At 41.9% G+C, this 23,347-nt stretch overlaps 2 protein-coding genes across 17 annotated transcripts; both read right to left on the bottom strand.

The window, feature by feature from the left end:
* Window positions 1–1,203: 1,203 nt before the first annotated feature.
* lactb (lactamase, beta) lies at window positions 1,204–7,170 on the bottom strand. 2 transcript variants are annotated; one of them, XM_058408927.1, is made up of 6 exons: window positions 6,715–7,170; window positions 4,737–4,803; window positions 4,452–4,642; window positions 3,110–3,428; window positions 2,632–2,797; window positions 1,204–1,903 (listed from the first exon to the last, which is right to left on the bottom strand). In XM_058408927.1, exons 1-6 carry the CDS (start codon window positions 7,066–7,068, stop codon window positions 1,381–1,383), a joined length of 1,620 nt encoding a protein of 539 aa, XP_058264910.1. In that variant the 5' UTR covers window positions 7,069–7,170; the 3' UTR covers window positions 1,204–1,380. The 2 variants fall into 2 exon arrangements, with proteins under 2 accessions (XP_058264910.1, XP_058264911.1); XM_058408928.1 differs by having other exon boundaries at window positions 1,206–1,903; window positions 6,721–7,170.
* A 2,057-nt stretch (window positions 7,171–9,227) lies between these two features.
* Window positions 9,228–22,280, bottom strand: tpm1 (tropomyosin 1 (alpha)). 15 transcript variants are annotated; one of them, XM_058408060.1, is made up of 10 exons: window positions 22,030–22,274; window positions 21,586–21,711; window positions 21,301–21,426; window positions 17,661–17,794; window positions 16,776–16,893; window positions 16,107–16,177; window positions 15,245–15,320; window positions 14,898–14,960; window positions 14,734–14,803; window positions 9,228–10,063 (listed from the first exon to the last, which is right to left on the bottom strand). In XM_058408060.1, the coding sequence occupies exons 1-10, from the start codon at window positions 22,141–22,143 to the stop codon at window positions 9,981–9,983; spliced, it is 981 nt and encodes a 326-aa protein (XP_058264043.1). In that variant the 5' UTR covers window positions 22,144–22,274; the 3' UTR covers window positions 9,228–9,980. The 15 variants fall into 15 exon arrangements, with proteins under 15 accessions (XP_058264043.1, XP_058264048.1, XP_058264046.1 ...); XM_058408056.1 differs by lacking the exons at window positions 9,228–10,063; window positions 21,301–21,426 and adding exons at window positions 12,137–12,482; window positions 13,998–14,076 and having other exon boundaries at window positions 22,030–22,272; XM_058408054.1 differs by lacking the exons at window positions 9,228–10,063; window positions 21,586–21,711 and adding exons at window positions 12,137–12,482; window positions 13,998–14,076 and having other exon boundaries at window positions 22,030–22,271.
* Between the last annotated feature and the right edge of the window lie 1,067 nt (window positions 22,281–23,347).

Below are 23,347 nucleotides of genomic sequence, written 5' to 3'. Positions count from 1 at the left end.
CGCATGCTGAGGAGCACAGTGTGAAGAATTCACCAACTTTCTGCAGAGTCAATAGATACACACCTCCAAACTTCATGTGGCCTTCAGATTAACTCAAGAACAGTGTGTAGAGAGCTTCATGGAATGGTTTTCATGGCCGAGCAGCTGCATATGAGCCTTACATCACCAAGTGTAATGCAAAGCGTTGGATGCAGTGGTGTAAAGCATGCTGCTACTGGACTCTAGAGTGACCAATCACGCTTCTCTGTCCGGCAATCAGATGGATGAATCTGGGTTTGGAGGTTGCCAGGTGAACGATGCTTGCCTGACTGCATTGTGCTAAGTGTAAAGTTTGGTGGAGGGGGGATTATGGTGTGGGGTTGTTTTTCAGGGGTTGGACTCGGCCCCTTAGGTCCAGTGAAAGGAACTCTGAATGCTTCAGCTTCATACCAAGACATTTTGGACAATTTCATGCTCTTTGTGGGAACAGTTTGGGGATGACCCCTTCCTGTTCCAACATGACTGCACACCAGTGCACAAAGCAAGGTCCATAAAGACATGGATGAGTGAGTTTGGTGTGGAGGAACTTGACTGGCCTGCACAGAGTCCTGACCTCAACCCCATAGAACACCTTTGGGATGAATTAGAGTGGAGACTGTGAGCCAGACCTTCTCGTCCAACATCAGTGCCTGACCTCACAAATGTGCTTCTAGAGGAATGGTCAAAAATTCCCATAAACACTCTCCTAAACCTTGTGGAAAGCCTTCCCAGAAGAGTTGAAGCTGTTATAGCTGCAAAGGGCGGGACAACTCCATATTAAACCATACAGATTAAGAAAGGGATGTCAGTAAAATTCATGTGCTTGTAAAAGGAGACGTCATAAAACTTTTGCCATATAGTGTAGCTGGGGCGTCACATATCAAACATTCAAGATACTGCACATTTCTTATGTTCTAAATTTTAAAATGTTCTATTTATTTCCAATTTTAAAGAAAAATAGATAGGTCTCAGAATTTTGGACCATGCTGTATATACAACCTTAGGGATAGTTTGGGAAGCCCTGAGTGAAGAGATCTGATCCTGGTCGAATGATGCAGGAGAGGAGTCTCCCTCTAGTGGGAACATTAACACACTCCAATTAGGATGAAATTAAGGATCTTGCTTCAGTTATAGCATACTATGAAAGCAATTTTTTCTCAGTAAATAAAAAAGAAAACTTTTACATTGATTTATTAACACGATTTACTTTAATTCTTATAAAAAAGTTTAAAATCTCACAATACAAAGATGTGTGGTTTACACTTGCTCACATTCATACCTCAACACTTAAAGTACACAGGGTAGCATTAAGACACATTATAAATCATTTATAATCATACCCTGATATGTACTACTCCCTCTTTAGCTGCCTCTGGCTTTCTCAAACTCATGTGCGATCTTCAGTGCAGTTTTATTGAGTCCTACAGCCTGTATATTTGCCATGATGGCCACTACAACCCCCTGAGGAGGAGCCGCTCTCTGTCCTGAAGCCTTCAGACTCTCACTGGGTAACACCAGTAACACGCTGCTCGCCCCTACAGCGCCTCCCGTGTGTGAGATGTAGTGCCTGCGCATCCGACACTCCCCGTATTTCTGCTGCTTCTCCACCACCGCCCAGCCCTGAGCGTAGCGGCCATCTTTATCCCATGAAGCCTCGGTTTTATCCACGGGAGCCCACAGAGCTTTGACCGTGTGGGGTTTGAGGAAGCCTGGCAGGAGGCCGCTCGTGTCCGTCATGTCCGCTAGCTGATAGCTGTAGAGCATGGCATTACCAAAAAGCAGCAGATCGCCAACTGTGGACAGAAAGCCTCCTCCAGCCCATTTATAAGAGTTGTCCACATAGGGGCAGTTAACAACGCGCCCCTTTTTATTCCAATGGTAATACCTGGAGGAGGGAATACATAAAAGAAATGAAATGAGACCATGGAAACCACTTTGATAGGTAGGAAGGAAACAGTTACATTACTAAGATCAGATAAAATCCTTAATTTGCAATGATGATGCATTTGACTTACCTTGTGGGGAGTGGGATATGAGATTTTTTTTGTTTTGATTTGTTTTAGTTTTTTCTCCCATGCCTGTGCTTCCAAGCGATAAAATTGGGGAGTTCAAAAATCATGGACTCGTCTGTGTTAGCAACAAGCTAGACAGCTAACTGTGATAAGCAACAGTAGCTCGTCTGTGGGATCGGATCACCCGGGCCAGCTTTCGCGCCTCACGTGCATCAATGAGCCTTGACCGTCCATGACCCTGTCTCTGGTTCACCACTGTTCCTTCCTTGGACCACTTTTGATAGATACTGACCACTGCAGACCAGGAACACCCCACAAGAGCTGCAGTTTTGGAGATGCTCTGATCCAGTGGTCTAACCATCACAATTTGGCCCTTTTGCTCAAACTCGCTCAAATCCATACACTTGTCCATTTTTCCTGCTTCTAACATCAACTTTGAGGACAAAATGTTGACTTGCTGCCTAATATATCCCACCCACTAACAGGGGCCATGATGAGGAGATCATCAGTCTTATTCACTTCATCTGGCACTGCTCACAATGTTATACCTGATCAGTGTATAAACCCCCAGTTTCCTTCTTAAGGAGGAACCCCAGATTACCTGGAGCGGTTGTAGATAATGGGGTCGTTCTCGTCTGGCACAGTGTTAAGCATGCCTAATTCGCGGAACATGTTCATCATGAGGTCCAGGAAGCGCTGACCTGCTGCTCTCTCCAGCACAGCGCTCAGCAGGGTGAACGCATGAGTAGAGTATAAGAATGTCGTGCCTACAGAAAGCAAACAACAAGGTGGAGTAGCAAAACAAGGCAAGCCATATCTACCTGTAGCTATTTTCAATGACATGGAGGCTCCAGGATGGAGGTGAGAATCGAACCCCAAACCCAGGAGATGTGTAGATCATCCAAATGTAGTTATGATTCATCAGGCTCCATAAATTTATTTTTGTTGTTCTTATTATTATTCTCACATCATCATAAGTTTCCAACAACATAATAATCGCATCATTATTAATTATTCACAGAAACCTAATCCAATTACTTCACAAATAATCCGCTGTGTAGCGAGTGCACAGCGCTCACCTGGCTCGAAAATAAGCGGGTCATCCTTGAAGAGGTGTAAGGCCTGGACAACACTGTCGAAGCTGTCTTTGAGGTAGTACTCCTCCTGTTCAAACTCTTTCTTCTTTTTGCCATGCTTTGCGTCTTTGCTTTTTCCTTTGTTATTCTGCTGTGTGGATTTTTCCTCTGATTCACCCGGACTTTTTTCTTCATCTTTTTTCTCCGGCGGCTTCAGCAGACGTTTTGCTTTTTCTTTCTCATCTCTAACTTTCTTGGGGTCTTTTTCATAGTGCCGGATACCGCTCAGGTGAGACAGCAGCAGTCGTGGGGTTATCGTCACCTGGTTTAAGCAAACATTGCTCTTGTTAAAGGAGATGCGTTCATCCTTTGATTTTTTTACACACACCAAAGCAACAAAAAAACAGTGACATGCTGTTATTGGGGAAATAATCAGCAATGCAGTGGTGTGCTGAGCTACAGTGCAAAGTTAAGAGCCATTTCCAACATGTCAAAGTCTTTTACTCCTCTAAAACCAAAAAAATGCAGCACATTTTATTTAAAAGTCTACAAAACAATCAGTTCCTTTTATGTATACACACCGATCAGGCATAAAATCCTGAGCAGTGACCGGTGAAGTGAATAAGACTGATGATCTCCTCATCATGGCCCCTGTTAGTGGGTGGGATTATATTAGGCAGCAAGTCAACATTTTGTCCTCAAAGTTGATGTTAGAAGCAGGAAAAATGGACAAGCGTAAGGATTTGAGCGAGTTTGACCAAAAGGGCCAAATTGTGATGGCTAGACCACTGGATCAGAGCATCTCCAAAACTGCAGCTGCATCCTGTGGGCTGTTCCCGGTCTGCAGTGGTCAGTATCTATCAAAAGTATCCTTTAAGCCCTGTAAGGACCTGCTGCTAGATCTTGGTGTCAGATACCACAGCACACTTTCAGGGATCTAGTGGAGTCAATGCCTCAACAGGTCAGGACTGTTTGGGCAGCAAAAGGAGGACCGACACAATATTAGGCAGGTGACTGTTATAAACAATCATTCCCTTGCTTTTCAACTAAGAAATAAATATTGCAGCTTTCACATTATAGAAAAGACACACCTTTTGACTGTTAACTGTGGACACTGGAGACTTTAAAAATGCTGAATAAACATTATATGGAAAGTTTCGCCAAAACCGACTGTTATACATTTCTGGCCTTAAATCCACCCCATGTCTTTAAAAGCTGTTAAGAAGCTGACACAAACTGTCTGAGCTACTGTTATTGTCAAGTAACACATTCTGACCAATCAAAATCAAGCATTCTATTCATTTATTCATTCATTCATTCAATACATATGAAAGTTGTATCTTACATCCTTTCCCTCAAACTGTTTCTCAGGAAATTCAGGCACGTATTTCTGGACAGGAGCGTCCAGATCCAGCCTTCCATCTTCCCACACTCGAGCAACAGCAGTTGCAGTCAGAGATTTACTGATGCTAGCAATCCTCATCACAGTCCCAACATCACAAGGCACTCTGTTCTCCAAATCAGCAAACCCTATGCCTTGGGGGGGGGGGGGGGTGGGAACACACCTACGTCAGATGTAATGTCAAAGAACGTGAACAGAAAGTGAGGAAGCACTGATGCAGATACATACCATCACCCCATACTTGAGTGCCATCTACAGAAACTCCGATGACCAGGCCAGGGGCTCCAACTTCATCCTGTTAGCAAACAGCACAAGTATTTCAAAAGGAAAGACTGAATCATTTTGACTGACAGGTCACGGTCCAACATGGTTTCACTTGCAAATCAGTAACTACTCGCAAGTCAAGGAGGGGATCTAAGAGGGGATAGCGTGTGAACCTTTCCTTACCACGTCATTTGCTTCGTTGGCGTTCGTTTTAATGGAAGCACAAGAAAGGGTTACACGAGAGCTGAACATCACACTGAATGGACACTCTACCATAACTTTAAGGGGCTTCAGCTGAGGGTCATTTTCAGAAAACTACAGACTTCCTCAGCCCAGATTCCACTCTATGGCACACATCAGAACGAGCTCATTCCCAAAAAGGCTTACCCATCATAGAGAAATATGTTTAATTCAATCCAGTTTATTTGCATAGTGCTTTTAGCAAGTGACCTTGGCTTAAAGCAGCCTTACCAAACATTTACAACACTTAATCCAATCCATTATGAGTATGGGAGCGGCAGCAGGCCATTAAGGACCATCACTGAACAAAGGGTATGAGTGACCGTGATTACCATTTAGTATTGCCTGACCATTTGGGTGATGATAAGCCATGTACGTGACCACGATTACCATTTTAAAGACATCCGGCTAGACGATAGCATCACATTAAATTGCACACAGGAAACACAGTACGAAATGTTTGAGCAGGATTTGTCCCGCCTTCTTTCTGACTCTGAGGAACCCAAAAGTGCTTCATGTATTTTGTCACAGCTACGCTGCAACAAACTCCGCCTTCAATAAGATCTTCGACGCCCTCATCGTTTTATTTTCTCACACTTCTGGGTCAGTTTATTCTGATCGGCTATCAGCTGACCAAGTCGTTGTTAGGATGGAATCATTTATCAAAATAAACGATTTGCAAATCTAGTACTTTTTCTTTATTGCTTGAATTTATTCCCCCCCCCTCCCCCCCCCCTCCACTCCACTCTATGCAACTAAGCGAGAGCTTAGGGACATAACGACGGCTTTTACAGTAAAATTGTGTAAACATTCCTCAGAATTCTCCTTTTGTGTTTCACTGAACACAACAGCATACAGGTTCAGAAGGTTATTATTCACTTTAATCTGTGCACAATAATGAAAGATGGAAAGCCTCAATAGGAATAGAGTGAACTATAAAACATCTGATCTATCATAATGCACACTGATCTTACTGTAGTCACTTTAACACTAAAAGTAAAGGTCTTGCTTTGTGTATATATTATACGCATCAAGATGCTGGAGATCTTCTACTAGTCTGGTGGTGAGCGCCATTTAATGTGTCGTGGTCTGCATCGGTGCCAGGGCACCTTTGGGGTGAATTAGAGTGGAGACTGTGAGACAGGCCAAAACTGGGACGTCTGCCTTTCCATGTACATGCATGTAATATGGAGTTGTCCCGCCCTTTGCAGCTATAACAGCTTCAACTCTTCTGGGAAGGCTTTCCACAAGGTTTAGGAGTGTGTTTATGGGAATTTTTGACCATTCCTCTAGAAACACATTTGTGAGGTCAGGCACTGATGTTGGACGAGAAGGTCTGGTTCACAGTCTCCACTCTAATTCATCCCAAAGGTGTTCTGTGGGGTTGAGGTCAGGACTCTGTGCAGGCCAGTCAAGTTCCTCCGCACCAAACTCACTCATCCATGTCTTTATGGACCTTGCTTTGTGCACTGGTGTGTTGTCATGTTGGAACAGGAAGGGGTTGCAAATTGAAAATTGTCCAAAATGTCTTGGTATGAAGCTGAAGCATTAAGAGTTCCTCTCACTGGAACTAAGGGTCCGAGCCCAACCCCTGAACTAAATGATTTGGAGGGGTGTCCCAAAACTTTTGGCAATAGTGTATATATATCAGGTATAAAACATACTTGGGTAGATGGATCTAGTACAGTTAGTGTGATGATACCTGTACCTTTATCCTCTGAAGGAGGTCGCGGCTGGTCTCTATGGCCGCGCTGTATTTGTAGCTACTGTGAGACTTTACTGATTTCTCACACTCACACCGCTCGCGACTATAAAAGTGATATTTCAGCCCTAAACCTAACAGAAACCCTGTCCCAATGCCTAATGCCCAAAAATGTCGTTTTCCGCCATTATTAGAGTGAAAAATCCTCCGTGTTTGTGTGAAGGTCCTCTGCTGTGTCAATCTCCCAAAGAACAGCTGAGGCTCGAGCTTTCCCCGAGCTGCAGACCAACAGGACAAAGAACCGCTGTTCTGAAGACGGTAGATACACCGGGAGCAAATAACAACCCGGGACATCTTAATGTTCAGACAACAAAATAAAACGTAAATGGTTATACTCTGAAGTAAACAAATCTTCACCACAAACAACCGAGGATACGTGAATCTAGCGACAACAAATGTCGCCGAAATGGATTGTGGGTTCTGAGTGTACAGATCACCGTAAATAAATGCACGTAAATTAGGATTTAATTATTTATTAAGAATAAAACGCATAAAGTATCAACGTAATCGCCATTTTGATCATTTCACTTGTAATTTAAAACATCTTATTCCGCACACTAATAGGGTCTTTTACTTTGAAAAATATTTCCGTTCAAAACACAATGAGTAAATACGCTCAGCTTTAAGAAACAAGATAGAAACAAGACTTTAAGATAAAAGTCCTCCATCAGCCAAAGTACCTCATAGAGCCTCTGAAGCACTTAACCTTTGATTGATTAGAGCTCTAAAGTCAGCTTCTGCTCCCGCTTTCTCTGGCACTGCAGACGTGGCTGGTGGTGTTATATCTGAAAGCTATCAAGGAGCTCTTTTTTATTAATTATAATGTTCCTGTGTTACCATTTAACATATAACGCATGTCTGTAGTTGTGTTCTGGAGCCATATGTGACATTCTCCATGAAAAAATGTGCTTTTTAACACACTGATCATTGGTGACCAATGAAGTGAATAAGACTGATGATCTCATCATTGTACCTGTTAGTGGGTGGGATATATTAGGCAGCAAGTCAACATTTTGTCCTCAAAGTTGATGTTAGAAGCAGGAAAAATGGACAAGTGTAAAGATTTGAGCGAGTTTGACGAAGGGCCAAATTGTGATGGCTAGACCACTGGATCAGAGCATCTCCAAAACTGCAGCTCTTGTGGGGTGTTCCCGGTCTGCAGTGGTCAGTATCCTTGAAGTTCCCTTAAGAATGCTAACATGTTGGTGCCAAATACCAAAGTACACCTTCAAGGATCTAGTGGAGTCCATGCATTGACGGGTCAGGGCTGTTTTGGCAGTAAAACGGGGACTGACAATATTAGGCAAGTGGTCATAAAGTTATGGCTGATGGGTGTATATAAAATATTTTTCCACATACATTTCATAAGATGTCACAACACACAACCCGGTTGAAGAAGATTGTAGTCTCGTGTTGCTTTAAAGCATCTTCAAAATTGAGTCAGTGTATATTCTGGAAGAACGTCGTTCATCGCTCCATTACCAGTGGCTTGTAGACTCTATGTCAAGGTATGCAGAACCTGGGTTTTACTTTCATTTGTGGGTCAACTGCTGGAATAAGAAAGGAAAGCATGGAAATCTATGAACTACTTTTTACTGTACATTACAGGCATTTGGCTCGAAACCCTTATCCAGAGCAACTTAGAGTTTATCTTATTTTATACAACTGAGCAATTAAGGTTAAAAGGCCTTGGCTCAGGATCCCAGCAGTGGCAACCTTGGTGGACATGGAATTCAAACTCAACCTTTGGATCAGCTTCACCAACAAGATGGGTGTGTTTAATGAGGTGGACATTAAGTGTCTAGTGTTTTAAAGCAATAAAAAACACTGATAAAAGTTAACAGGTTTTTACTGGTCATACTTTATAATAATTATGGTCTGTGGTGGTCCTACCTTGGTCATTTTACACTGATGGGCTGGAAAGGCTGACAAATTGCACATAGCTGTATAGCAGTGTGTGATGTGTATCTATACTGTTGGTGTACTAGTAACTGGTAAGTGTAAGTCATGTGATCTTGTCATCTATTAACATCACCTACAATATCACCAAACACAGAAGAAGAAAAAAACCCACCACCCCCCACGATCGCATTTACATTCAGAGCTCATTAAAGTACAAATCCCGATACTGATAAGGCTGCAAAACTTTCACTACTGAATTACACCCCACCTTCATGCAACCGCTACTTACTTTCACGTTACACTCGCGACCATTTCAGTAAAGGCTAAAGCCCAAACACTCGGTTGTTGGCAACGATACTCTACTGAAGCCAATAAGCTTTCACAACAAACGAATCGACCACAGTGTGGAAGACAAAAGTTATTTACATCTGTACAAAGTACACAGAAGGGCAATGAGGAAAGAGATCATGTTACCTGACACATTTGAATAAATTACAATAAGTCTTTTTTTTTTTTTTTTTAAATAAAAGGACCCCAGGCTTTAGAAAATCTAAAATTGTGTAGTTTTATTTATATTTAACTTTGTACATTTTTAGATCCGACACACATTTAATACATCTATATTTAAAATGGCTTTCGAAATGTAGGCACAACCAAATAGGATTATCATCATCTTTCAACTCATAACACAGGCGTTTGACCCATACTGGTTTCATTATGGGGCAAAAAAAAAAAAAAAAAAAAAAAAGTTAATGCTGTCTGGCATTTTGCACTGAGTTCAAAAGTTGAAAACAAAGACACTGTACTGTAGATGGGGAACGTTCTGGCAAGGGCTACAACTGACACCCAAGTAAAAACCTAAAAAGGTATACACTACAATTTGCTATGTAAAAGCTACAAACTGCTCGACCTTTTGTCTTCACAGTAGCACCAGCGTACATATTGGAAAACCTAATCCAAATGCACGCTTTAAAGGAATCTTTGGATTAATAATAAAATGTCTACTTCGTCTAATCTTGGCTTAAGACTCAACCGTGTCCACTTTCAGAAATCGCATACATTGAGGCTCAAGTGCATTCTTTTTCGTCAAACTTTGTTATTTCTTATGGAAATAACAAAGCATGTGCATAACCAGAGTAAAAACAAACATGAACAAGTACCAGAATATTTCTTTAAAAAACAATGAGTGTAAAACAAAAGGTCATTACATATGGCACGTCTTGCAATTTTGATAACAAAAAAAAAAAAAAGGGAAACCACTCGACTGTTACAAAATGCAGACATCGTCAGGTGTACCAGGCCTTTCACATATTATTCAACTCCATAAGAGTCTGTTCCAACATCTGGTTCATATCGAGGTTCTCTTCTTTAGCATGTGACAGTTTCTCTGTTAGAACATCAAGTGTTAGAAAACAACATTAATACCATCAGCGATCACGTAAGGACAGAACAGAGCATGCACAGGTACTACACTTCAGTTACACTGGAGTTTTAACATCCACGCCTGTTGCTACATACACAGATCAGGCATAACATTATGACCACCAAGAGGTGAAGTGAATAAGACTGATTATCTCCTCATGGCACCTTTTATTGGGTGGGATATATTAGGTGGCAAGTGAACATTTTGTCCTCAAAGTTCCTGGAAGTTTCCTCGAAGCAGGAAAAATGGGCAAGCGTAAGGATTTGAGCGAGTTTGACCAAAAGGACCAAATTGTGATGGCTAGACTCCAAAACTGCAGCTCTTGTGAGGTGTTCCCGGTCTGCAGTGGTCAGTATCTATGAAAAGTACCTTTAAGTCCTGTAAGTTGCGAGGTAGGGCCTCTAACGGACTTACAGGACTTAAAGGAGCTGCTGCTAACATCTTGGTGCCAGATATCACAGCACACCTTCAGGGATCTAGTGGAGTCCATGCCTCAATGGGTCAGGGCTGTTTTGGCAGCAAAAGGGGGACTGATGCTATTATGCAGGTGGTCATAATGTTATGCCTGATCAGTGTAAATGCACGCACGCACACACACACACACACAGACACAGTTATTCAGTTAAGCAATAAAATATCTCGGCACTTCTTCCTCTCTAAGAGACAGATGAAGTTTGAGACCATGCAACACTAAGGCGACACAATATCCCTGTTTATTTGAGGCATGCTCAATAACTACGGCGTGCATGAGCGATGTTTGCAGATTTTGAGACATCATTAACACAGTGCTAGATCACAGAAAATTTGTACCAGGCTGTGAGTATGATTAACATTAGACTGTAGAGTTTTCATAAATATAGCGTAATCCCACACAGTGTAAAATCATACATCATTTGGTTATTGATATGGAACAAAATCAGTTCACGTTAGGTTTAGTCCTCATTCATGGCCAGTCTTAGTTCACTAGAGAGAACACGGTTTTTCTCAAGTTGCCGGTAGAGGCGGTCTGTGCAGTCAGGCAGCAGGTTAGGGAAGAAAAAACACACAAGAAAGTGAAACGGAGGGGAAAAAAAAAAAAAAGTGTAGAAGAAGGTGAAGAAGAGTTAGTACAAATTCGATGGACTATACCTTGATAAGAACACAACATTTACAGAATAGACAAAAGGGGAAATATTTTCCTCTGAGGACAAAGAGCTGATTTAAAAAAGATGACATGGTCTTTCCCAAACCCTAGTCCAGGAATCCTACACATATCAGTGCTTTTCCCATCTCTAACACAACATCTCAAGAGGGACTAAAAAATTAACTAATTAAATAGAGCTGGAGAAAGACAAACTTGAGATGAGAACCTTTGCTTTAGTAAAAGAGAAGCACCATGGCACTAAATATACTATAGAAATCATTTTTTTTGATAAATAGTTCTTTACTTAAATGCAAGATTTATTCGGACATATGAAACGAACAAAGTTTTCATGCAGTTGTTAATATTGCATAGTGATGCGCTATCACTGGTATCAGAGAGAGCGCGGTTTTGTTTTCCCCTAATAAAACTAGAGTTTTCACAAATGACATGCCACTGCTAGGCATAAAAAGGTGAAATATCAAGCTCCTAAGGAATGTTCGTTAAGAAATAATTGTAAATTAAAACTAATTATTGTACTCTGCTTACCAACTATTAAATATTACTTTCAAGAACCTCAGTTATTTTCACACTGATTTATTCTATGCTGATAGTATAATGTGGAGGGGTCACGTTTAGGGCAGTTCAGAAGATCCAAGTATCTTTTAGCTCATCTTCAATGACTGCTTCATTTGCATGCATTAGAGTTCATTTATTCTCTATAATAAACCTACCGAAGTGACATCTTATAGGACTGCGAACAGGCTCGGACTCCTACATGTGAACGGGATTTGTATGCATGTAAACGCCGTTAAGCCGCAGCGTATGTAGGTCTCCAACAGAAACCTTCACCAGCTTTATTTACCAGTGTTCTCCTTTGAAATGGTCACCGTAAGAAGGAAATAAAATGCAGGAGGTTCTAGCAGGCCATCTTGATTTTATTATAGCCACTCAGAAATAAATTAATTTCACATAGAAATGAAAATAAGACAGCGAAACAGAACAAAGAAAAAAAGGACAAAAAAAAGGTGAGGAGATATAGTTTTACAGAGAAGGAAGAATGTTTATTTTTACACAATGCAGAAAGAATCAAAGGTTCTGTACAAGAGAGGGGGAAACGAACCAACACCGAAGGAGAGAAGGAGACAGAGAAATGGGGGAGAAATCGACAGGTGAAGGGAAAAAGGAACAGAAGGCTGGAGAGAACAGGGTGATGCCACTCAGCCGACGGGAGGCGTCTTTGATGGGGCGTAAACGATTTATCTGTGCAGGGAAAAGGAGCAGAGAGAAGGTGATGAAGGGGCCTCGCTGTGGGGCTGAGATGATGCACAGCACACACCAGAAAGGAGAAGAAAAGGGACACCGCAAACATGACCCACAATGTCCGGCGGAGGGACATTGCTCAGGAGGGGGGCACACCGGTGTATATCCCTCACACACACACAATCTCACAGGCAACTGATAAAGGCTCAGAGTGCATTTCCTTAGACGGAACATTTTACTTTTTCCGTTTGATATCTTTATAAAGTATAAACGTATAAAATTACACAATCGGGGTCTGTCTGAAAAAGATGCACACGTGCTCGTCCTAATACGTTCTGGTTTCTATAGTAACAACTTCACATGGATTTGCACAGTGCAAGTGTTGATTTAATAATGTGTTTAAGAAATAAATCGTATACTTGGTGGTTTTTAACATTAAGGCACTGGTGTTAACCATTTTTAAACAATCGGTACATTAATCTTCAGGAAATTACTTGGCTTTTTGCTAACATGACCAGAGAGGCTGAGTAGAGAAAGACAAAGTTTATCGCTCCTATAACACAAACTTGTCTCCCAGACATTAAACAGTCAGATCCCTGCTTTGTTATCAGAGGAATAACACACTTCAGGTCATTTTGTTACAGAAAAATAACCCATCCATTACAAAGTGGTTACTTCTCCTAGAACAGCACAGAACAAAGTGTTTCATTCCTTACTGAGATCATTAACTGCCCAATAATAAAAACCTCCTTTCAATGGTCTAGGACACACAACGGACTTACCGTAGCGCACACAGGCCAAGCATTAAGTAGACCACCACACACTGGGTCATCTCAGTCTCAAAAACCATGTTGAACTGAGGTACACTGAGCACACTACATAGAAGTTGACGATGTTAGTAGGAACGGGGCTAGTCAGAGAGGATACACGCGGTAACTCGGTACAGATTTCCCAGGCATGCTTTCCCTGTGTACATGCTCTACGTCAAGGTTAACCGTCTTGTGATATCAGTAATGAGTAAAACATGTTGGTGTGAGCTCCGTTTGCATCACAAACTAGTAAAATTCACACACAGGTTATTAAAAACAGCACACTGCTATACACTGCCTTCACAAAATCTGGCTTCACTGTTAAACGTATGAGCTCCTCACAAATGACACTACTATTAAGGACATAGAAAGAGAAAGGAAACTGCCTGACTAGAACACGTTCACAGCCTTTGCCACAGTGTGTGCAGAGGTGTGAATGTGCTGCAGACGAGCTGACGTGAACTAGCTTTCAAGAGGAGCAGGAACAGTAACAGCAGCCATTGATCTTGCTGAGTAACAGAGATAGCAGGAAGTTTTTTTAAAAAAAAAAAAAAGAAAAGAAAAAAAAGATAAGGTTGGTGAATTAAAGGAACACAGTCGGTCAGAGAGATGGAGTGACTGGGTGAAGATGGAGGAGAGTAGACGGTGGGACGGGAGGATGGGCAGGCAGAAAGCAGACAAAAGGCAAACAGAGTGCATGAATTACATTGAAGTCATGTCGTTGAGGGCGTGGTCCAGCTCCTCGCTGATAGCTTTGTACTTGAGTTTCTGGGAATACAACTCATCTTTTGTGGGGTGAAGGGTGGGTGGAGGATGGGAAAGGAAAGGAAAAGGGGATAAGGGAAGGATAGAGGTGACGGGGAGGTGAAGGATCCATTCCAGCAGCAGAATGACCGGCCCGAGAAAAAGAGACAGACAGACAGAAAGCACGAAAGAGTGGGGGAGAAAAGTTTAGAGGAGAAAAAAAAAAAAAAAAAACATGAAACATGATGCTACTAAAATTCCTTAACCTATTTATAGTAAATGACCAAGGCCAGTTCATTTACTGAAAGGCCAAATGCAATTACACAGGCCCGTAACATAAGGAGATACTCCATTACCCACATCACTAACATATCTTTTTTGTTAGGAGAGCTAGGGACAGTAGCTTAGGATTGAATCAAGTCTAAAACGCTCTAATGTCTCGTGTGAGACCATGGTGGAACCAGAGAACTATGCTTTGTACTTTATTCCTTATACGAGTCCATCAATGAGAATGGAAATGTATACAGAGGAACAGTTTTATTAATCAGATAGTAAAGAATAAAGAACGACTGAAAGAAAAGCAAGGAGCTTTTTGTGACTGTATGAAAGCTTTAGAAAGTTTGCGACATAAAATCATATAGCTATAATAAACCCATAACTCTACACTGAAAAAAAAATAAAATAAAAAAAAGTCATACCTTCCAGGTCATCAATGGTCTTCTCAAGCTTGGCTACTGATCTCTCGGCAAACTCAGCACGAGTCTCAGCCTGGGGAGACGGGAAACATTGGCGTGTACACAAACACTAATGTGTGTAAAGTCCTCTGATAACGGCTATAAAAAAGTAAATAAATAAATCTTACCTCCTTCAGCTTGTCGGTGAGGACCTTGATCTCCTCTTCATATTTGTCTTCCTTCTGTGAGTACTGTAGAGGAAAAAAGAGAGAGGAAAAAAATGAGAGAGAGAGAGAGGGTTGTAGAAACTTTGTATGTAAAAACTAGGAAAATTAAGTTATTACTTTAAAATCAGCATATTTTCTTTTTTTAAAAAAAAAGTCTTGATTATAAAGGTGATTTGAACACACTGAACATTAATGCTGGAAATTTGCATTAGATGACCACTCTGATCTGCTCTACACCGTTAATGTGGCAGGAGGATGAAGCACATTTAGGGCAGAAGGGTTTTTAACAGAGGGTACAGCACACCTACCTTCTCAGCCTGGGCCTCCAGAGACTTCAGGGTGTTGGTCACAGTTTTCAACTCTTCCTCAAGCTCAGCACATTTGCTAATGGTTTACATAAAAAAGGTGCAAGAAGAGGGAATAGAGAAAGAAGATATGGAACATAGCGATAGGAAACCAAAGATACAGGATCGATTGGAAGAGACAGAGCAGGATGGATGGAGAGAAAGTCAGACAAAGAGACAGAAGGGGAAAGAAAAGGGAAATGAATCATTAAAAAACACCAAAAGTGCATGAAAACGGAATATAAATAGTGACCAGCAAAACCCACCCCTCCCAACTAAGCAGGATTGCAAACAAAAAGATCAAGTGAAGGATAAATCCGATATCATTTATGCATGTGGAATGGGTTTGTATGAAGCTGTTCATGTAAAGTCTTCCTGCTTGGTTAGTTGGGTTAAAAAGGGGAAAGCTAAACAGGCAGAACAAACCAGGTAAAGCAAAGCGTTTTTGAAGGGATGGAAGCATGAAAGGCTAGATCAGAGTATTAGAGGAAGCCTGGCAGTGTGTTAGTGTTAGTATGCAGTACCTTCTCATCTGCTGATTTTAATGACTTATAGTTTTGGTCCAGCACATTGAGCTCTTCCTGTAATCGCCGCACGCATCTGTGAGCGCATGTGCACAGACAGCACAAGGCCATTCCAAACAGGGAATACATGCAAGTTAACAGTGCGTGCAAAATAAATAAATAAATAAAAATGCAAGGGTAATACATTTGCATTTAAGCAGAAGCATAATATTCAGATTATTAGATAGGAAGTAGTATATTTTGTAAAAACATGTTATAGCAGGTCAGTAGAGTGATTATGAAACGGCAGTGAGCCGGCTCACCCCTCAGACAGCTCAGCACGCTCCTCTGTACGCTCCAGCTCACCCTCAACAATCACCAGCTTACGGGCCACCTAAACACACACACACGCAAGCCAGGATATGAAGTACACGACACATAACGTGTGCTAACACTTCAAGCCTACTGTCATCTTTAAGTGATCGAAAGCTGCTCACAACAGATTTAAACAAAACATGTGACTGCATTCACACGTATAATGATGTATAAAATGGAGAATCGGTTGTTTTATTTTTACAGAGCTGATTTTGACGTTTTGTATGCCTGTTTATGGTTATGCTGAACACCAAGTATACAAATAAAATCTGTTAAGATACCATACTCTTGCTGTTCTAGTGGATAAAGCTGCAAAAAACATTTGCTAATTAAATGGGAAATATTAACTGGGCACTAGCTAATGACTGAGGCTACTCATTAGCACAGCTAGCAAGAGAGCTTTTACACAAATGTGAAGGATGAACGAAAGCTATTAGGAACATCAGAGTTTATCCTAAAATATGTTGACTAAGAAAATTCTCTGAATGAATAAAATGACACTAATTACTATTAGGGGCTGAACTTAACCTTGGAAAATGGTGAATGACCACAAGAGTGAGTCTTTCATGTAAGGTGCGTGTTTTTAAATACACCAGCAGGTCAGCTGAGAAACTCACCTCCTCGTATTTGCGGTCAGCTTCCTCAGCAATGTGCTTGGCCTCTTTAAGCTGGATTTCCTGGATTTCCATCTTCTCCTCATCCTTCAGGGCCCTGTTCTCAATGACCTTCATGCCTCTGTAGAGGGGAAGGAAAAAAAAGAAGAAGAGGGGATTGAGGTGACACAGATGGAGAGGTAGCAGGGAGGATGGCAAATACAGCCAGGATATGATGAAGGTCAGTGTCTTCTATCAAGGTAACTCAATCTGCAGCAATAACCACAGATGAGGCTCTGATAGCGATGCCAGCATTGTGCAGTCGCTCAAATAGCTCATTCGTGTACACCATTTTGACTCAAACCAAATCTTATTTGGAAATAAGGCTTTTAACTGAGAGTAAGGGGAAAAAAAATGATGCATTAGTAACTGAAGTGAAGTCTCTGCCTAGAGCAGCTGTGTACGAGGGTGTGGGGATGTGCTACACAGAGGGGCTGTGTGCGAGGAAAACAAAGAAAGGGAAACACAGCCTTGTGCCCCGTGAATTGCTGTTTATTCAGTGCCATGGTGCCACTACGCAAACTGCTCACGTCTGTTTAGGCCAAACAGTGGCATCACCAGAAGCATGACTTAATGCATGCAGCTGCAATGTCCTTAAGCTTTCCTCGATCCTGAAAAGTTTTTTTTAATTAGAATTTGAGACATTTATAGTTATCTTGGCTAACCGGGTGTGGTGGCTTTCAAACTGACCAACATGCAGTCACTTAACAGACACCAGATGTACACAGTCCTGCTTCGAAAGAGGACGCATGTCGTCACTTTTGTGGAAGCATGACAGCAGAGTCCATTACTGTGGGTTGTGTATGCAATATGTCTGCTCGCACCATCTGTTGTAAGGTTATGGCTCACCTCTCGCTCTCATCTGCAGCCTTCTCAGCCTCCTCCAGCTTCTGCAGGGCAGTGGCAAGACGCTCCTGAGCACGATCCAACTCCTCCTCAACCAGCTGGATACGTCTGTTAAGAGAGGCTACATCACCCTCAGCCTAGGGAAGGACCACGGAAGAACCACCATGAGATGAGAACATAAAAATGACACTCAAAGTGTTCAAAATGGCTGATGTTCACCAGTAAACTTGAGGAACTGGAGATGTCTGGCCTTTGTGTTTCTAAATAGGCTACTCGTGGGCAATCGAATGCGTCAGACTTCCTCTGATACACTCTCATTCTGCGTATGCTGGCATTAGTTTTAATCAATTTGAAAGGATTGGGCACTTTACTGGTCTCTCAGAGAGCATTACTGGACGGTGTAATCACCCTCTCTATAGGGCTGAGTAAACAATTCTGTCAGCGGTAAACTACACCGTGATTGTTTTCCATGTTTAGTTTCAAAGCCAGTGTATCTGAAAGGCACTGTATTGTAGCAATTCCTACTTGCAGCAAAACCGCAGACACACGAAATGGTTTCACTTCCATATTTAAACAAATACAATAATAAATAAGCAAAGAAATGAGAAAGAAAATGAAACCAAATGTATTTATGTGCAATCAGCTACCTGTTACTATGAGAACTAGTCCATTATCATTAAAGTACTGTCTCACTCTCACAAACAAAAGGCACTAACTGGACTTTTCTTCCTACCATCAGGGGTACCTACAAAGTTGTACCTATCTGGTACACAAGTAGTCCTTAATTATATATCTTTTAAAGTGCAATGTATTCATGTTTTCAGCTAAAATATAAACGTGAAAGGTTCATCCTTAGTGGTACCACCTCAGCAACAAGAAAAAGTACAGTTAGTACTTTATTGTTTATTACAAATCAGTTGAGGATGACAAATCACTAGTAGAGATCATCCTTTGTAAACTAGTTCAGTTGGTACTGCGTCATCTCACGGCTCATAACTGCACACTACAGAGTCAACTTGCAGAACCAACCCCCTAACCCCTTTGCAAAAGCATGCAAATAGTAGAGAGACACTCTCAGCCAAGGTAATTTCCCAAGGCCAAAGTGCATCAGGTGATCCCTAGGCAACATCTGGTAGAAACAGATCGATCCAAAAGTATCACATCTGCATTAACATCTGAGAGATGACTCATCTTTGCAGTCTAGGGTTTAGTCATGAACTACAACTGTTCTTTTAGAGACGGTCTGGTGTTTGGGTGAACAGCTTCGCTTGCAGCTGAAGGAACTGTTTCCTGGTTGTGTTCTAACAGCTAATGTGGCTGACCTAGCTCCCCCCCCTCCTCCTCCTCCCCCTCCCCCGCGTATAACAACGCATCCTGCCCATATAAGGCAATTGGTTTGCCCACGGTTAGTGAACGAGCGGACTTCCACACACAGCGCGTTAACCACTTTCCTTTTCAATTATATCAACGCGAAACTACTCAGTGCTGAAAATAACAGTCAGCAAAAGTCTTTTGAGTAAACAGGCAAGTTAACAGTGTGCATGACTTTTTTTTTTTTTTTTACACAGAGACATGATAAACATGGACACATGAAAGAATTGCGCGCTCGTGGTTACAAACTAACTAATCATACACGGATTTTTAAAAAACAGGAAAATGGCCCCGGGAAACAAAAATCACGCGTTATTCTACCTGAACTGCCTACAAACACCCTAACCTTTATCCAGTTACACTACGGGAAATGAGCGGAGGTATTTAAGTGGGTACCAAAGCCCCATTCCGCTGGCTCACTATTGCGCAGCATCACATGCGCCCGAGACGCGCCTCTTTAAAAAGCCATCCAGCTAGTAAATCTCCTCATCACAGGACACCCTGCTACAGTCCTGCATCTATAATAATGGCTCTTCTTCAGCAGTTTTGACCATACCATTTCTCCCCCCCTCACTTCTCACATGCTTACCGCTTCTCTGGCTTTTCTCTCCACAACCAATTGCTTTTGCAGTTTCTCCGCTCTCTCTTCAGCGCCGTCTGCCTGCTCTTGCAACAATTTTATTTTCCGCTTCACGGCTTCCAACGAGGTTAATCCGGCCATTATTCTACCCAACTACTGAAATGTTTAACGATAGCTTATTTAGAAATTGAGTTCAGAGGGCAGAAGTGCCCTGGAACGCGTAGATCAGGGGGTGAAAAAAAAAAACCCGCCCTGTTCAGTGTTTGGGTGAATACGCACAGCTGCGACTCTAGATTTCACACCGGAAGTAGCCATGCTCTCGTCGTCACGCCCCGAATTAATACGTCATCGTGCTGCCAGACTAGTGGTATGGCCCAATAAGGTTTTTTTTTTAAATTGTACTTTATTATAAATGATACTAATAAAGCAATAATAATAAAAATACTAATTCTACAACTTCTAGTACTACTACTGATGATGGTGATGATGATGATGGTGATGATGATGCGATTGTATTCGTCAGTTCATGGCCTGTTGAGGTATGATGGTACTGTTTTTCTATGAAGAAGCATTACAGGAGGCATAGTTTGGGGATTTGTATCACGAATAAACAGCACACTCTACTGGCTGATTAATTCAACTGAAAGCCTCTACAGTGTGTATGTAACTGACCACTTTTTTGACGGTAGTTTTATTAAAAAACAACAACAAAAAAACAAGAAAACATCAGAATAAAATAAATAATCTAAGTAACATGAAAGAGATTGATTATATTCAGCTGCTGTGTATAACAGCTGTAACTCAAATTGGTGCAATGTTATCCTTATTCCACGAGGTGGCGCAATGCGCGTGCGCCACATAACGCGACAGAGGTGGTTATAATGGAAAGTCCTAACTTTTTCCCGTGTGAGTGTTTTTTTTTTTAAGACTTGCATATTAATAAGATATATATTTACAACAGTGCAAAAATATTTTCTATGTGTTTTCACCGACCTGTTTCTCAAACGGTTTAAATACTTTTAAAAATAATTTGTTATTGGAATACGCTTTCTCATATAGGAATATGGGAATATTTGAGTGTTTGGACTGACTAGTAGCCTAGAGATAGTAAAAGGTACAAAAAACGATAGTTAGATAAAAAGCCATAGATTTATTGTAATTTGTCAGTCGGTGGGATTTCGCAGTGCAAATCCTGATGATTAAAAGAGGCCACGGGGATAGATGAAAAGTTCTGAGACTTTGTCTTGTTCTCAGGAGACACAGCCCAAGGCTCTGCGCTGCGTCTTTACCATATAAAGCACTAGTCTAAATATAACAGGCCGGCTGCTCAGCCTTAGAGGAGCTCTGGCTAGATCTCCAAGTCTAGGGCTACATCCAAACCCACATACTATTTTGAAAAGTCATTGAGTACGGTAGTGTGTGGTTTCTATGCCTGGCCTAACCTGCAACAAAATCCCTAATACATAGTTACATAGTCCTTTGCGTTAGAGATTACAATGTGTGTGTGTGTGTGTGTGTGTGACTTCAAAGGTGAACACACATCAAACCCGAATGAAAAGGCAGTCTTCAATTAACATCAGTTCCTAACTTGTATCTGCCAGTTCATCCAGGTCTGCTTAGAAGAGCTGATAGAGGGAAAGTGTGAAGCAGTGAGCGGCTGGATTGCGGTGACTCTTCACTTTCTATACTTACATCTGCGGCCTTCTTCTCAGCCAGCTCCAGTTTCTCCTGGGCATCTTTAAGAGCCTCGGAATACTTGTCCAACTCATCCTCAGTGCCCTTCAGTTTCTTCTGCAGAGCTACCAAATCATCCTCGAGCTGAGTGCGGGTGTATTTTACGCATTTTTTTTGTGACAGTGGTGAATAGCAGCAAGCAGAGCGCAGGGCGTGAGGAGTGCAGGAACAGACAGACAGACAGACAGACAGAAGGAAAGAAAGAAAAGAAGTGATTAGATGCAGACTCGGCACAATGAATACCTTTGTGGCGACCTCCTCAGCGGTCAGCAGCTTTTCCTCGGCAGTTTGGAGCTCCTCAAACACTTTGTCGCGCTCGTCCTCAGCTATGCGCAATTTCTTTTCCATTTCTCTTAAATCATCGTCCAGCTACACATGCATGCAAACGACATTTTTTTTCATGAACATTATCAAACAGGCTTAGGTTACTCACTGACTGCATTTTAATGGAGTCTCTATGAGAATTTAGGATCAACTACTACAGAGCATCACATAAACATTATAAAGCTTTTCACTTATCCTGTCAAACCCATGCACTCTATCTTTCATCTTCCGTTCCTATAAATCCACTCAGGGTAATCCGTTTAATTTCGAGATACTGATGAGGCACACCATGCCACCAGAATTCATGCCTTTTTTTTTTAAAAAAAAAGGAAAACAATAAAGTCCCCCAAAGATATAGCCGACCTGCTTGCTCCTGTCCTCTGCTGCTTTCTTATCGGATTCAGCCTGCTCAGCTCTGTCCAAGGCGTTCTCCTTGTCGAGCTTGAGCATCTGCATCTTCTTCTTAATGGCATCCATGGCTGCTTAGTTTAGTGTGTTTTGTTTTTCGGCTGCACGAAAAGTTAACGTCCTTCGAAAAGACACGGCGGTGCTCGGAGCGTCTGTGCCGAACTGAACGCTAAGCTGGAGTGCAAGCGCGCTCTCTGTGCGCCCTGTCAAATATGTACTTTCACATGGGGGGGCGGCTGAATTCCTCAGGACATTCAATACTTTTTTGGAAACTGCCTCTACCCGTTCCTTCTGGAGTGCCCTGTCTTTTTTATGGATCTGCATGGTGATTCGCTGCTGCTACGCATTTGACTATTCATATGCCTATATATGGGGTTTGATGGGTAAGGAGGCGCCAAGACGTTCCTATTTCTAACACGGCAAGAGCGCAGGAAACACTGCTTGGGAAAAATAAATAAATAAATAAAGTTGCCGGACTAGTTGTTCTATTGGAGAATATTAGAAATAATAGTTTTCTCTTAAAAAAAACCCAAAAAAAACCGAATCACGCCGTGCACGCGCATTTGGTGAAGTCCGTGGCGTCTTCTGTGGTTTAAAGGCTCAGACGTGCATAAGAAGAACGGGACACCTGTATATGGACATCATGAGAAAGTGTCAGTGGTGCGCGCGCGCGCCCGCTCTTCATCGGGGCGTCCACAATGGGCTTTATCTAAATCCTCCTAAAATGTGTCGATCTCAAGGGAAGCCTTTAGTTAGCGGGGGTTAAGTGCACAGAATGTGATGAGGAGTAGCTGGTGACAGAATAGCTGGTGACAGTCTCTTAGGTCGCTTGTTTTCAAACTTGAGTTTGGATCCTTTTCAGGCTGATATAGTCTATACAGGCTGTCAGTCTGTGATAACCCTTAAGAACCTACACGCTTTGTCTGGGCCAAGACCACTGTAAAAGCAAACTACATAATCACAACACCAATGAGCACACCAAGTCCTGCCCAAGCTCCAGAATGGGAATCTGCAGATATAGAATTCATTTATGTATTGAGAACACTTTTATGAGCTTTTCTTGTAAATGCGGTGTTTGTTTTCCTTCAGGTCTGCTGTCTTCTCTGAGGATATGACTCTGGGTATTTTTAGGCTAGACTCCTTCTGACACCTGCTGCAGTCTGTAAATTTCCTTCAAGACCAAATGGCTAAAGTCACACATGATTGGATAAGCCCCTAAAATAATCCTCGTCTTAAAGACACAGCTTCAGACTCTTTTAGAGATATTGATAGT

Source organism: Hemibagrus wyckioides, linkage group LG14, assembly GCF_019097595.1.
Source record: "Hemibagrus wyckioides isolate EC202008001 linkage group LG14, SWU_Hwy_1.0, whole genome shotgun sequence".
Classification (NCBI taxonomy): domain Eukaryota; kingdom Metazoa; phylum Chordata; class Actinopteri; order Siluriformes; family Bagridae; genus Hemibagrus; species Hemibagrus wyckioides.
This window is presented reverse-complemented; position numbering and strand designations above follow the sequence as displayed.

Excerpts from the sequence above, each read along its gene's own strand:
- lactb (XM_058408927.1), bottom strand. The coding sequence starts at position 7,068 with ATGTCCCGGGTTGTTATTTGCTCCCGGTGTATCTACCGTCTTCAGAAC. Across the intron at positions 2,798-3,109 it reads CCCGCTTATTTTCGAGCCAG|GCACGACATTCTTATACTCT; the intron begins GTGAGCGCTGTG and ends TGCTTTCTGTAG. Across the intron at positions 1,904-2,631 it reads ATTATCTACAACCGCTCCAG|GTATTACCATTGGAATAAAA; the intron begins GTAATCTGGGGT and ends TCCCTCCTCCAG.
- tpm1 (XM_058408062.1), bottom strand. The coding sequence starts at position 22,143 with ATGGATGCCATTAAGAAGAAGATGCAGATGCTCAAGCTCGACAAGGAG. Across the intron at positions 21,712-22,029 it reads CAGAGGACAGGAGCAAGCAG|CTGGACGATGATTTAAGAGA; the intron begins GTCGGCTATATC and ends ATGCATGTGTAG. Across the intron at positions 21,427-21,585 it reads CTGAGGAGGTCGCCACAAAG|CTCGAGGATGATTTGGTAGC; the intron begins GTATTCATTGTG and ends ACCCGCACTCAG.